A 13,719-nucleotide genomic window follows, 5' to 3' on the forward strand; every position below is an offset into this window, starting at 1 on the left:
GCCAACATAACCCTCATACCAAAACCTGGCAAGGATGGCACAAAGAAAGAAAACTACAGACCAATATCTCTAATGAATACAGATGCTAAAATACTAAACAAAATACTGGCAAATCGAATACAATAACATATTAAAAAAATAATACATCATGATCAAGTGGGATTCATCCCAGAATCTCAAGGATGGTTCAACATACGTAAAACAGTTAACGTAATACACCATATCAACAAAACAAAGAACAAAAACCACATGATCTTATCAATAGATGCAGAAAAGGCTTTCGATAAAATACAACACAATTTTATGTTTAAGACTCTCAACAAAATGGGTATAGAAGGAAAATATCTCAACATAATAAAGGCCATATATGATAAACCATCAGCCAACATCATATTAAATGGCGTAAAACTGAGGACTTTCCACCTTAAATCAGGAACACGACAAGGGTGTCCACTCTCTCCACTCTTATTTAACGTGGTGCTAGAAGTTCTGGCCAGAGCAATCAGACAAGACAAAGAAATAAAAGGCATCCATATCGGAAAAGAAGAAGTAAAGGTATCACTTTTTGCTGATGATATAATCCTATACATCGAAAACCCAAAGGATTCCACAAAAAGATTACTAAAAACAATAAACCAATACAGTAAGGTCGCAGGATACAAAATTAACATACAGAAGTCCATAGCCTTTCTATATGCCAACAATGAAATATTAGAAAATGAACTCAAAAAAATAATCCCCTTCACGATTGCAACAAAAAAAATAAAATACCTAGGAATAAACATAACAAAGAATGTAAAGGACCTATATAAAGAAAACTACAAGGCATTGCTAAGAGAAATAGAAAAAGACACAATGAGATGGAAAAATATTCCTTGTTCTTGGATAGGAAGAATAAATATAATTAAAATGGCCATATTACCTAAAGTAATATATAAATTTAATGCAATTCCCATCAAAATTCCTATGACATTTTTTAAAGAAATGGAACAAAAAATCATCAAATTCATATGGAACTATAAAAAACCCCAAATAGCCAAAGCAATCCTAAGGAAAAAGAATGAAGCTGGGGGCATTACAATACCTGACTTTAAACTATATTATAGGGCCACAATAATCAAAACTGCATGGTATTGGCAGAAAAATAGACACTCAGACCAATGGAACAGAATAGAAAGCCCAGAAATAAAACCACATATATATGGTCAAATAATCTTTGATAAAGGGGCCAACAACACACAATGGAGAAAAGAAAGCCTCTTCAACAAATGGTGTTGGGAAAACTGGAAAGCCACATGCAAAAGAATGAAACTCGACTACAGCCTGTCCCCGTGTACTAAAATTAATTCAAAATGGATCAAAGACCTAAATATAAGATCTGAAACAATAAAGTACATAGAAGAAGACATAGGTACTAAACTCATGGATCTGGGTTTTAAAGAACATTTTATGAACTTGACTCCAATGGCAAGAGAAGTGAAGGCAAAGATAAATGAATGGGACTACATCAGAATTAAAAGTTTTTGCTCAGCAAGAGAAACTGATAACAAAATAAACAGACAGCCAACTAAATGGGAACTGATATTTTCAAACGACAGCTCAGATAAGGGCCTAATATCCAAAATTTACAAAGAACTCATAAAACTCAACAACAAACAAACAAACAATCCAATAAAAAAATGGGAAGAGGACATGAACAGACACTTCTCCCAGGAAGAAATATAAATGGCCAACAGATATATGAAAAGATGCTCAGCTTCATTAGTTATTCGAGAAATGCAGATCAAGACTACAATGAGATACCACCTCACCCCTGTTAGATTAGCTATTATCAACAAGACGGGTAATAACAAATGTTGGAGAGGCTGTGGAGAAAAAGGAACCCTCATACACTGTTGGTGGGACTGTAAAGTAGTACAACCACTATGGAGGAAAGTATGGTGGTTCCTCAAAAAACTGCAAATAGAACTACCTTATGACCCAGCAATCCCTCTACTGGGTATATACCCCAAAACCTCAGAAACATTGATACGTAAAGACACATGTAGCCCCATGTTCATAGCAGCACTGTTCACAGTGGCCAAGACATGGAAACAACCAAAAAGCCCTTCAATAGAAGATTGGATAAAGAAGATGTGGCACATATACACTATGGAATACTACTCAGCCATAAGAAATGATGACATTAGATCATTTATAGCAAAATGGTGGGATCTTGATAACATTATACGGAGTGAAATAAGTAAATCAGAAAAAAACAAGAACTACATGATTCCATACATTGGTGGAACATAAAAACGAGACTAAGAGCCTTGGACAAGAGTGTGGTGGTTACCAGGGGTGGGGGGAGGGAGGACGCAGGAGGGAGGGAGGGAGAGATTTAGGGGGAGGGGGAGGGGCACAGAGAAAACTAGATAGAGGGTGACAGAGGACAATCTGACTCTGGGCGAGGGGTATGCAACATAATTTAATGAGAAGATAACCTAGACATGTTTTCTTTGAATATATGTACCCTGAATTATTAATGTCATCCCATTAACAATAAAAATTTATTAAAAAAATAAAAAATAAAAAATAAAAACAAGCAATACCTCTATATATAGTAAGTCCATACTTAATGGTGTTAAAGGTTTTGCAACTTTAAGCAAAATGACACAAAAAAACCATTTTATCATAGGATCCTATGGCATCTCATCAATGTTATAATGAATTTGTTTTTCTAGAACCTATTGTATGTTGACACTTCAATTTCATTTTTTTAAAGGGAGACTGTTTTGCCCGACCTGTAGTGGCACAGTGGATAAAGCACTGATCTGGAATGCTGAGATCAGCAGTTGAAAACTTCGGGCTTGCCAGGTGAAGGCACATATGAGAAGCAACTACTATCAGTTGCTGCTTCCTGCTCTTCCCCCACCTTTCTCTCTCTCATTCTTTCTATCTCTTCTCTCTCTCCTCTCTATAAAGTCAATAAATAAAATCTATTAAAAAGGGGGATTGTTTTGAGCGAAAGGCAATTTTAGCTTCAGGTTCAAAAGACGCTTCTGCTGCTCTTTTTAGAAGAACTTGAATAGGGGCCTTCACCCACAATACGAGAGTATCACTGATGTATGGCAGCTACCTGGCAGGGAAAATTTCTATTTACTAAAACATCTGCTCTCCATATCATCCTGCAATGACCTGTGAAGCCCCCAAGGTGCGCACTACCTCCTCCCCAGCTCAGAATATCTTACAGATCTAGATTCACCTTTCTGTCTCTGACTCTCTCACGTATGTGGGCTTCCCATACATATATATACGTGTTAAATTTGGTTATTTTATCTTGCTAGAAAAAGGTGTGGGGGACACTAAGTAACCATTATAAAATGTTACTCAAGATTATTTCTGGTATGAGTATAGGTGATTTTTATTTTCATTATTTTTACTTTCTTGTTTTTGTCTTAGAATTGTAGTGTGGGGAACAATAATGATCAGCAGAATATAGAAACTAACCTACTGATAAAACATTCCCCCTAAGACAATTCTTCCTCAACAAGGTCTGAAAGAGCTTAGCTGTTACCTGCATCAATGTGAGACCATTAACCTTGTTATTTCCTCCATCATTAGAAGTAGAAAAACAAGGCTAGACATTTTTTTCCTTAAGAAAAAACTTTATCAAATAAGTACATTAACTACATTTATTCAAGTTAGGCAAATGAGACAATGGTGTATGAAATTGAATACTAACCCAAAAGACATTTGTGAATTCCCTATTTCAAAACCAGAGATTCAGTAACAAAACCCACTACCTTCCCATTTCCAAAGAGTGAAAACAGTATCGAGTTAGACTAAGGATGGGAGAGAATAGAACAAACAGATCATGTCTCAGAACCACCTGGAAAGTACCTTTGAATTCCTCACATGTATTAAGCACCAGGGAGCAAAACACTTTCAAGACAAGTATTCTTATATTCCTAGAATATGTAAATGTCATTCAAGTAGCTGTAACTCAAATATAAGAACTTTCCTTAAAATTCTTTTGAACTTTTTAAAAATTGATTTTAGAGAAAGAGAGAAAGGAAGGGAGAGAGGGAGTGTGAGAGGAAGAGAGACTGAAAGAGATCAGTTTGTTGTTCCACCCCTTTATGCCATCACTGGTTGATTCCTGCATGTGCCTGACAGGGTATCGAGCCGGCAATGTTAGCATATTGGGTCAGTGCTCTAACCAACTGAGCTACCCAGCCAGGAATTTATTTTGAGAGTACATTTATTAAAGCTGGGTACAGTAAAACAAGGAAGGGCATAGGGTAAAAGAAACAACAAGAGAGAGCCTAGGTGGTGCTGCTTTGGCTCACTGGTAAGTCAGAAAAAAAGGGGGGCCTTAAAGACAGTTCAGGGCCTTGGCCGGTTGGCTCAGTGTTAGAGCGTCGGTCTGGCGTGTGGGAGTCCTGGGTTCAATTTCCGGCCAGGGCACACAGGAGAGGCGCCCATCTGCTTCTCCACCCCTCCCCCTCTCCTTCCTCTCTGTCTCTCTCTTCCCCTCCCGCAGCCAAGGTTCCACTGGAGCAAAGTTTGCCCAGGCACTGAAGATGGCTCTGTGGCCTCTGCCTCAGGTGCTAGAATGGCTCTGATTGCGGCAGAGCGACGCCCCAGATGGGCAGAGCATCGCCCCCTGGTGAGCATGCCGGGTGAATCCCGGTCGGGCGCATGCGGGAGTCTGTCTGATTGCCTCCCTGTTTCTAACTTCGGAAAAATAAAAAAATAAAATAAAATAAAATAATAAAAAATAAAGACAGTTCAGGGGGTTAGCCCAAAAGGAGCTGCCACTGCCCACTGCTTTGCTGGTTGCAAGTCTCATGGGGACGCTTACAGTTTAGGAGATGTGGCCTGAGAAGAAGGCGTGGTTGTGGCCTCAGAGGGAGAGCATGACTGAACTTTACTAGTGCTCACGATACTTCATTATGTTTGTGTAAACCTTCACAAAACAGTTTCAAACACTAACGCACGCACACACATACATGACCGTGCACACACACACACTATTCCTTTTTCCAAAGGCACCTGGTTAAATATCTTAAAGCTTTTATGCAATAAATTTTCATGCTTTTAAAAGAGAAAATCTTGAAACCTGTTTATCAGTACTTGCCTTTTTTGCAGATTCAGAAAAAAGAACTCCATTATTTCCAATGATACCAATTGGGTAGCCAAATATTCTGGCAAATCCTCAAAAGAAAATTGAAGTATAGGTTTATGTATTTCAGAAGGCTTTTAAGTCACAACAAACAGACATGTTTAACACTCTTTAATTCAAATCAAAGTTTTAAATGTTGAGATTTTGTCTATAGTAAAAAAATCAGCTCATGTCACATTTTATTTCTAAGGTACTGGAGTCTGGGTTTTTTGCTTTCTTGAAAGGGGTGCTTTCCATACGTGACCCCGTTAAGGCACATATGAGAAGCAATCAATGAACAAGTAAAGTGATGCAACTACGAGTGGATGCTTCTCATCTCTTTCTCTTCCTGTCTCTCATGATAGAAAAAAAAATGACAAGGACAACCAATCTATCTTTGAGAAAGAAGCAGAAATAGCTTTGACTTGCTTTAAACTGCTGCACAACGAGAGCTACATCCTGAACTAGTAAAGGACAAATCCTGTCCATGTATCAAACAAAAGCTCTTAATCACTTAACACCTAAATGCAAAAACATAAATTCCACTCCCAATGCAAACACTTCTCTTGTTCACAAATCACACCAGGAGAAAGTGAGGTGACTTATACATAAGCCTCAGTTTGTAACTTGTATTTTTGTAGCTAGTTGTTCATCCATTCTGAACTGTTGTCTTCAAACTAACTGCTACATTTCCGAGCTCTTAAAAGACCAAATAAAATACCCACATTTGTTTTGCCATTTGTCCAAGATAGATTATTATAGATCTAGCATCTATGTTTCAAATACTTTTCTTTGCAGGCCTAAAATTTAACACTTTAGATAAACGAATTAGCTTTTATAAATATCCTTGTTTTATTTTTTTCATATTTGTTATTCTGTCCTGTATTCTGGATCTAGTGTTTGCATAGATCAACATAATACCTACACAGAAGCTGTAAGAGGGTTTAACTCAGTCTATATTCTCCTGGGAAGGTGAAACATCATACAAATCTTCCCAGTTAAATTAGAGGCTAAATAATAAAAAAGTACTGAAATTCTCAAAATAATTATAGTTATCCAGAGAAACAAAAAGAACAAATATTTCTGCTAATTTTACTATGATAAGAAACTTTTCACAGATAATGCTGCTAAATCACAGATAAGGGCCTACACCTCAGCATCTAGACATCATCACTTTAAATTCTGGGTTCATGAAGCCATTCAGCTACAAATGATCTTTACAAAACAGCTCCCTTTAAATATAAACTCACACATTTGTACTGCTCTAAATAACAAACCTCATGCCAAGTGCATGAGGTAAGACATCACTTATTTTCTAAGCATCACAAAATTTCGTATTCAATTCTTCATCTGTATACCTGTAACTAATGTGTCTCCATATAAGGCTTTGAACTCATTGAATCTGCTCCCATCCACGATTCTAGCAATGACCTAAGAGGAAAAAATAACAGTGTCTCTCAGAAAATGTATTACAAAAGAACTGTTGCAGTAAAGTTATTTATAAGGAAAACAAATTTGTAATAAAGTCGTCACAAAAAATTTCATTCTACACACAAAAATCTTCTCACTAGAATTTCAATTTATACGCATGAAGTCACTCTGGACTCTGATTGTACACTTCACCATAAAGCAATAGCACCATGTTGCATACCAGAGAAGCAGAGACTCCATGGGCTGGTTGCTAGACTCAAAGCTTCACTGGCTGTTCAAATCTACCAGCCCAGGGTCAGGGATTCAATCAGAAAGCAAGGTATAGAGCTAGGAGTCAGAAGACTTAGTTAGGCGCCAACTTTAAGTATCACATGATTTGTGTACCTGGAGTAAGATACTTCAACCTCTGATCTCAGCTCTCGCTTCTGCAAAGATGAGATAAAGCTATGAAGATGTGAAGACCTAGTAGTAAAGTAACCTAATAAAATAGTGCTAAGATGAAGAACAAGCTCTGAGTCTCAGCCCACCACTAAGAAATGAGTCACAGTCTGGTTATCCAAAATCCTCTAGGCCTCAATTTCCTTATCTGTTTTTTCAAAAAAGGGTAATACTTTAAAGTGCTAACTACAGCTCACTTTCGGGTTGTCATTAAAAGGTAGCTAGTATTATTAAACCTTTGAAGGGGTTCAGAACAGGCCTTCCCAAGACGTGCTATTTTAGTTTGGAGATTATTTTGAGCTAAAGAAAACCAAACCCTGCAGGCTCATAAGAAACTTGTACACCTCCACTGAATAATTGAGATTAGCGGCCTTGCCCACATTGAGTTATCACTGACCTACCTCTAAGACGGGGCAAAATTCTAATTACTGAACATCTGCTCTTGTTACCGTCCCGTGAACGACTTTCCTCCCCTCTGAGGTTCTGAGACACCTTTCCTCATCCTGAGCTCCGAATGCCTTTCGTACCTAATTCTAACTTCCCGTCTCCAAACCTCTCGTGTCTTTGCGTCTCTGATTCTCTCGTACATGAGGGGGGCCCATACACACACGCCTAATTAAATTTGGCTGTTCTCTCTTATTAATATAATCTGCCTTGTGTAGATTTAATTATTAGACCAGACTAAAGAACCCTGATGGGTGGAGGGAACTTTCTTCCTTCGCCATACCTCAATAAGGTTCACTGATTCTGAATCAGATATACTTAAAGAATCATCTCATAGATATATGTGTGTGTGTGTGTATTATGTGTGTGTGTGTGTAATTAACCTAAAGGGAACAGAAATTACTAAATAGTTCATTGTTGGGGATCATCATTATACATTAGGACTATTTCAAAGATTTTCATATAAGAAGCATATTCCAAATTGCTTTGATACATGTCATTTTTCTATCTAGTTCAAAATTTATTTTCCTATTTACCACATTGATCTAAGCCTTCTTTTGCAAGATGCAAGAGTTCAAAAATGAATGAATGCTTGCTTCCCAATATCTTTCTTTCCAAAACATAAAAGCTTACTTTGAATTATTTTTATTTTCCTGAAAGATCCAATTATACAGTGGAACTATGACAGTCATTTGTTCTGAGTTTGTACCTACAAAATGGTACCTATTAAAAACAATCAACACATAATAGCTACCATTCTTCCATATGAAGATGAAGGCACTCAAAGGGCACAACAGCAGAGGGTCACTTAGTATGAAACTATCTTCTATTTGCTTGACGACGAACATCACCAGCCACATAAAATACAGAAACTCACCTTCACAAGGATTCAAACTTCAGAAAGCAGACCTGTCATGTATAGTAGTACTACTATTTTGTATCCAGAAACAGAAATCAGTGCTCCGAGTATCAACCCCAGAAGCACTGACTAGGGAAACAAGGGTTAGAACCTGGGTTTTCTAGTTCCTATTCCGTGGTCTTGTGCCACAGCTCTGTACACTGCAAAGACTTCCACACAGGCCACTTTGCTGTTATCAAAAAATATAATATTTTTTATATTATCACCACAATGATGAATATGAGGTAACAAAAGGTAGAAGTCCAGGATACTATTTCAGAAGGCAAAAGCCTATCTTATAAATAATCTCATTAAAATGAAACGGAACTACCATGAAATCATGGATTTGCATCTGTTTGGCTCTTTTCTGCACTCCTGGTACCCGAAACAATACCTTCATAGAACAAGTACTCAATAAATACTGTTGAATAAAGAAAAATGTGGTTATTCTTTTTTTTTTTTAATTTTTTTTTTTTTTTACAGAGACAGAGAGAGAGTCAGAGAGAGGGATAGATAGGGACAGACAGGAACAGAGAGAGATGAGAAGCATCAATCACCAGCCTTTCCTTGTGACACCTTAGTTGTTCATTGATTGCTTTCTCATATGTGCCTTGACCGTGGGCCTTCAGCAGACCGAGCAACCCCTTGCTTGAGCCAGCGATCTTGGGTCCAAGCTGGGGACCTCGGGGTCTCGAACCTGGGTCCTCTGCATCCCAGTCTGATGCTCTATCCAGTGCACCACCGCCTGGTCAGGCTATTCTTAAAAATAATAAATTCTTAACCATATAGAAAACTTTGCCATCTAGAACAACTCATTTGTCAAGTACATCAGATGATAAGTACCATTTTTTCCGTGCCTGTAATCAACTGAAAAGTCAAACTAAAATCCTAATTCTAAAAGTTATAGTTAACTAAGTCACCTTGTTAACCCTTTTAGTACGAACGTTCATGTATGTCCTCATCCCTCCTGACCATCCAGAGTACAGTCGTACATGTATGTCTTTAAACTTGGAGCTGGAGCAGTAAAGGCGTGCATACACGCCTCCCTTTCAGAAGCATTATAGCATGTGTTGCCATCTACCCTAGAGGCTGGTGAGCCCAATCATCACTATAAAGTATGTCTAAAGAGTGCTACCACCATATATACTCATAACTACGTTCAGCCTTGAGTACATGGCATACCATATGTAGCTGCCATAGTTCTGTTGACAGAACTTATTGCATTCACAGCTGGTTTTTGTCATTTTATGTTATTATTGTTGTTCTAATACCACGATATTCTAGATCTTACATGGTACAATTGTTGTTTTTATAATTTTTTGCTTTTTCCTCAATACTATACATCATTCATTCATCTAAAATTTTCAGCTCTTCCCCAGGAAAGATGCTGAGACATAATCAGGCAGTAAGGCTAGCTCTGAAGATAGTCATGATATCTTGACAAATGCAGAGTCTGATGATGAATATTCATCTTGCAATGATAGTGATTTCACTGATGAAATCATTAATTCTTTGTATGATGAAAGTTCTTCTGATCTTGGGCCAGCAACACAAGCAAAAAGGACTCATGTGACACCAGATAAACCACCTGTATTGAGGAAGTGGAAGTCCGCAGAAAAGTTTCTTCCAACAATTTCTCCTGTCTTTGATGATTCAAATTCAGGTATTTTCGATAGTTTTTCTCAGAAACTGGATGATGCTGATGACAATAGACTGGAAATTTAAATTTTCAAAGAGATTGTTGACGAAGGTTTTCTGAGCAAAATTGCAATTGAAATGAATAATTATAAATTTATTCTTGAAAATACAGACATAAAAGAAAATCAAAGTTACACAAGTAGAAAGGAATTACTGTTGAAGATTTGTATGTTTTTATAACTCTTCTTATGTTGATGGGGCACATAGAAAAGAACAGACTGAAGGACTACTGGTCAAAAAATTCTTTGATTGAAACGCCAATCTTTGGAAAAATTATGTCGTTGGATAGTTTTCAGCTGACACTCCAATTGTTGCACTTTTGTGATAACAATATTCAACCCCAAGGTGATCGACTGTATAAAATTAGGGCTGTTGTAGACCACTTCAGAAGACAATATCAGTCCATTCTTTACCCATTTAGAAATTTGTGCATCTGTTCACAGTGGCCAAGACATGGAAACAACCAAAAAGCCCTTCAATAGAAGACTGGATAAAGAAGATGTGGCACATATACACTATGGAATACTACTCAGCCATAAGAAATGATGACATCAGATCATTTACAGCAAAATGGTGGGATCTTGATAACATTATAAGGAGTGAAATAAGTAAATCAGAAAAAAACAAGAACTACATGATTCCATACATTGGTGGAACATAAAAATGAGACTAAGAGACATGGACAAGAGTGTGGTGGTTACCAGGGGTGGGGGGAGGGAGGACATGGGAGGGAGGGAGGGAGGGAGAGAGTTAGGGGGAGGGGGGGGCACAGAGAACTAGATAGAGGGTGGTGGAGGACAATCTGACTTTGGGCGAGGGGTACGCAACATAATTTAATGACAAAATAACCTAGACATGTTTTCTTTGAATATATGTACCCTGATTTATTAATGTCATCCCATTACCATTAATAAAAATTTATTTAAAAAAAAAAAAAAGAAATTTGTGCATCGATGAAAGCATAGTGGCTTTGAAAGGGTGCATTCAATGGAAACAGTTTATTCCATCTAAATTTGGGATAAAGATGTTTCTTCTTCGTGACTATGAAATGGGATTCGTCCTTGACCACATAGTTTATACAGGGAAGGAAACTGAGATTGAATATGATGAAAAAGTTGGAATCTCAGGTTCTGTGGTAAAGACATTACTTATTCCTTACACAGGAAAAAACCATAATGTCTACCTTGACAATTCATATACAAATCCTAATTTGTTTGAATATTTACATGAAAACAGAACTGGTGTTTGTGGTACCGTTAGAAAAAACCGAAAGGGAATGCCCAGTTTCCTAAGAATATAAAAAAGGGTGAATCCATCTCAAGACATACTACAATCATGTTAACTCAAAGATGGCATGACGGGCCCTGGCCGGTCGGCTCAGCGGTAGAGCGTCGGCCTAGCGTGCAGGGGACCTGGGTTCGATTCCCAGCCAGGGAAATGTAAGAAAAATCATGAAATGGTATATAAAATTTTTTTTTCATGAAATTGACATTGCTGCTTTGAACTCATACACTGTGAACCAGAGGAAGACTGAAAGAAGACCACAGCTATCTGACTTCAGACTGAAGCTCACTGTTCAGCTTTTGGAGGAGTTTGTGAAAGAGAGGAAATCACTCAGAGGAGGCCGACCATCATCAGTAGGAGACAGCCTTCGTCTTTCAGGGCATCACTTTCCAAAGCCAATCCCTGCCACAGCCTCAAAGGATTAACTAGGTCGAAAATGCTCCGCATGTCAGCACACTACAAGGAGGGAGTGTAACCCGAGGCACACAGGGTGGTGTGTACTGAACATAACAAACCACTTTGCTGCATCCATGCTTTGAGAAATACCACAGTCTGAAACATTTTTAAACATAAGGAATAAATAAAAATACCTCTAAATTGTCCTAAGAATATCATCATATGTGAGTACATATTTGAGATTCTGCTAGTAACAATACTTTTTATTTACAGATGGTAGGTATGCAAAAATTGCATAACAAAAATTTTTATTTTAAAAATGTGTAAAGCAACATTAAAAAAAAGGCAAATGTATGATCTTCTTGTTTCCCTAAATTGGTTATCAAACAAACATGTTTTTAAGTTAATAAAACTAAAACTAATTTCATTTTTTGAAAAATACTCACTCCTGAGGGTCAGCAAGCATGAAAAAAACTCACTACTCAAAGGGTTAAACAGGAACTCCAAGAATATCCAGGATTTAAGTCCTTCTAACAAAACAAAACAAACAAAAAAAGACCCTCAACAACAATAGGTTATTTCCTAAATAAATAATTATATACATCCATGAGAGAAATACTGAGTAACTACCACATTGCCAGGTACTTTTATAAAAAGAATTAGGATCTAGTTATGGAAAATGTTTCATGAGGAACCTTTAAATAATGGGGAAATGTTTGTAATTTAAACTGGAAAAGTATACTATCTCAACTATATAAAAATGTATGTACATACACATTAAACCAAAACACCAAAATATTGGCTGCTTTCTCTGAATAGTGAAATTACAAGCAATTTTATTTTATGTTTTTCTGTATTTCTATACTTTCACAATTAGTATAATAATAGTTTTATAGTCAAAAGTAAAAGTAACAAAATAGAAGGAAGATAAGCTGGTATTACAAAGATTTTGTAGCTTAAAAAGTATTCTGCCAGATACAGATATTGAATGAAATAAAAGATGACATGCTATATGCAGGGGCGAAAAGTATGACCAGTGTTGGGCAGATAAAATATATTATGCTCACTTTGTTAAAGATGGCACTGCACACATGGAAGTCAATCGCCCAGGTGATATTAATGTGTTGGGGCGGGCTGTGGGCAGGCAGGATCCTTGTAGCCTGGGGCTTGGTTTTAGGACTAAGCCTTTCTCACCCTTTTTGATGTGGGGTGGTGAAATCTCATCATGCCTCAGATAGGTGACTTTGTATTAGAGACTTCCTTGTTTGTATATTGGATTAAAGGTTTTGATTTCTGCACTATAAACTGGGGCAGACCAGGAGCTTGCTCTCTCAGTTCCTGAGATTAGCATTAGAGAGGAGAGCAGAAAAAGGCCACATGGAGGAGGCCAGGAGAAGCAGCCAAGATAGCAGTGCTGAAGGAAAAGCCAGTTGTGCAGAGAGAAGAAGATGGGGAACAGAGGTGAATAAGGCTGGTGAACTAGAAATCTTTGATTCTAGGAAAACTAGGATAGGTCAGTAGCTTTGTGAGCACTGAATGAGTGGGTTTTGGAGCCCAGTGTGTGTTTTTACTTGCCCGCTGGGTGCAAGCTAGGATTAAAGATGATGGCCCACCAGTTCTTAGCTCCATTGTTTCATTATCATTTGTCCGAATCCAGTGCGAACCTGCATGGGCCAGGCGGCTGTGATGGTGGCCCTGGCTACTGGCTTCACATTTGGCGTAGTTTGTGGCAGGATTCGGAGATCAGTATGGAGCCACCACTACCTTTGATGTGGATGGTAGAGGACTGGTTGCTGTTATGATTCCCCATGGCTGTCCTTTTGGGGACCATAGGCTGGCTGACTTTTACAGCCATGTGTGAGGAAACCAAGAGCTCTGTAAAAGAGGCTGCCTGGGACCCGCAAACCGAGCAGTAGAAGGAGCTGGAGCAAACGTGAGAGAAAGAGATGCCAACCCTGGAGCTGAAGCAAGCACCGGAGGAGGC

At 38.0% G+C, this 13,719-nt stretch overlaps 1 protein-coding gene across 1 annotated transcript in view; it reads right to left on the reverse strand.

The window, feature by feature from the left end:
* Window positions 1–13,719, reverse strand: part of LOC136312112 (methylcrotonoyl-CoA carboxylase beta chain, mitochondrial-like) — a 93,174-nt gene that overhangs the window by 22,362 nt on the left and 57,093 nt on the right. Inside the window, exons 11-12 of the mRNA XM_066241586.1 lie at window positions 6,505–6,577; window positions 5,123–5,199 (exon numbers count right to left, since the gene is read on the reverse strand). Coding sequence (XP_066097683.1) covers window positions 5,123–5,199; window positions 6,505–6,577 — 150 coding nt within the window. The remainder of the gene's footprint in view (window positions 1–5,122; window positions 5,200–6,504; window positions 6,578–13,719) is intronic.

Source organism: Saccopteryx bilineata, chromosome 1, assembly GCF_036850765.1.
Source record: "Saccopteryx bilineata isolate mSacBil1 chromosome 1, mSacBil1_pri_phased_curated, whole genome shotgun sequence".
In the NCBI taxonomy this organism is placed as follows: Eukaryota; Metazoa; Chordata; class Mammalia; order Chiroptera; family Emballonuridae; genus Saccopteryx; species Saccopteryx bilineata.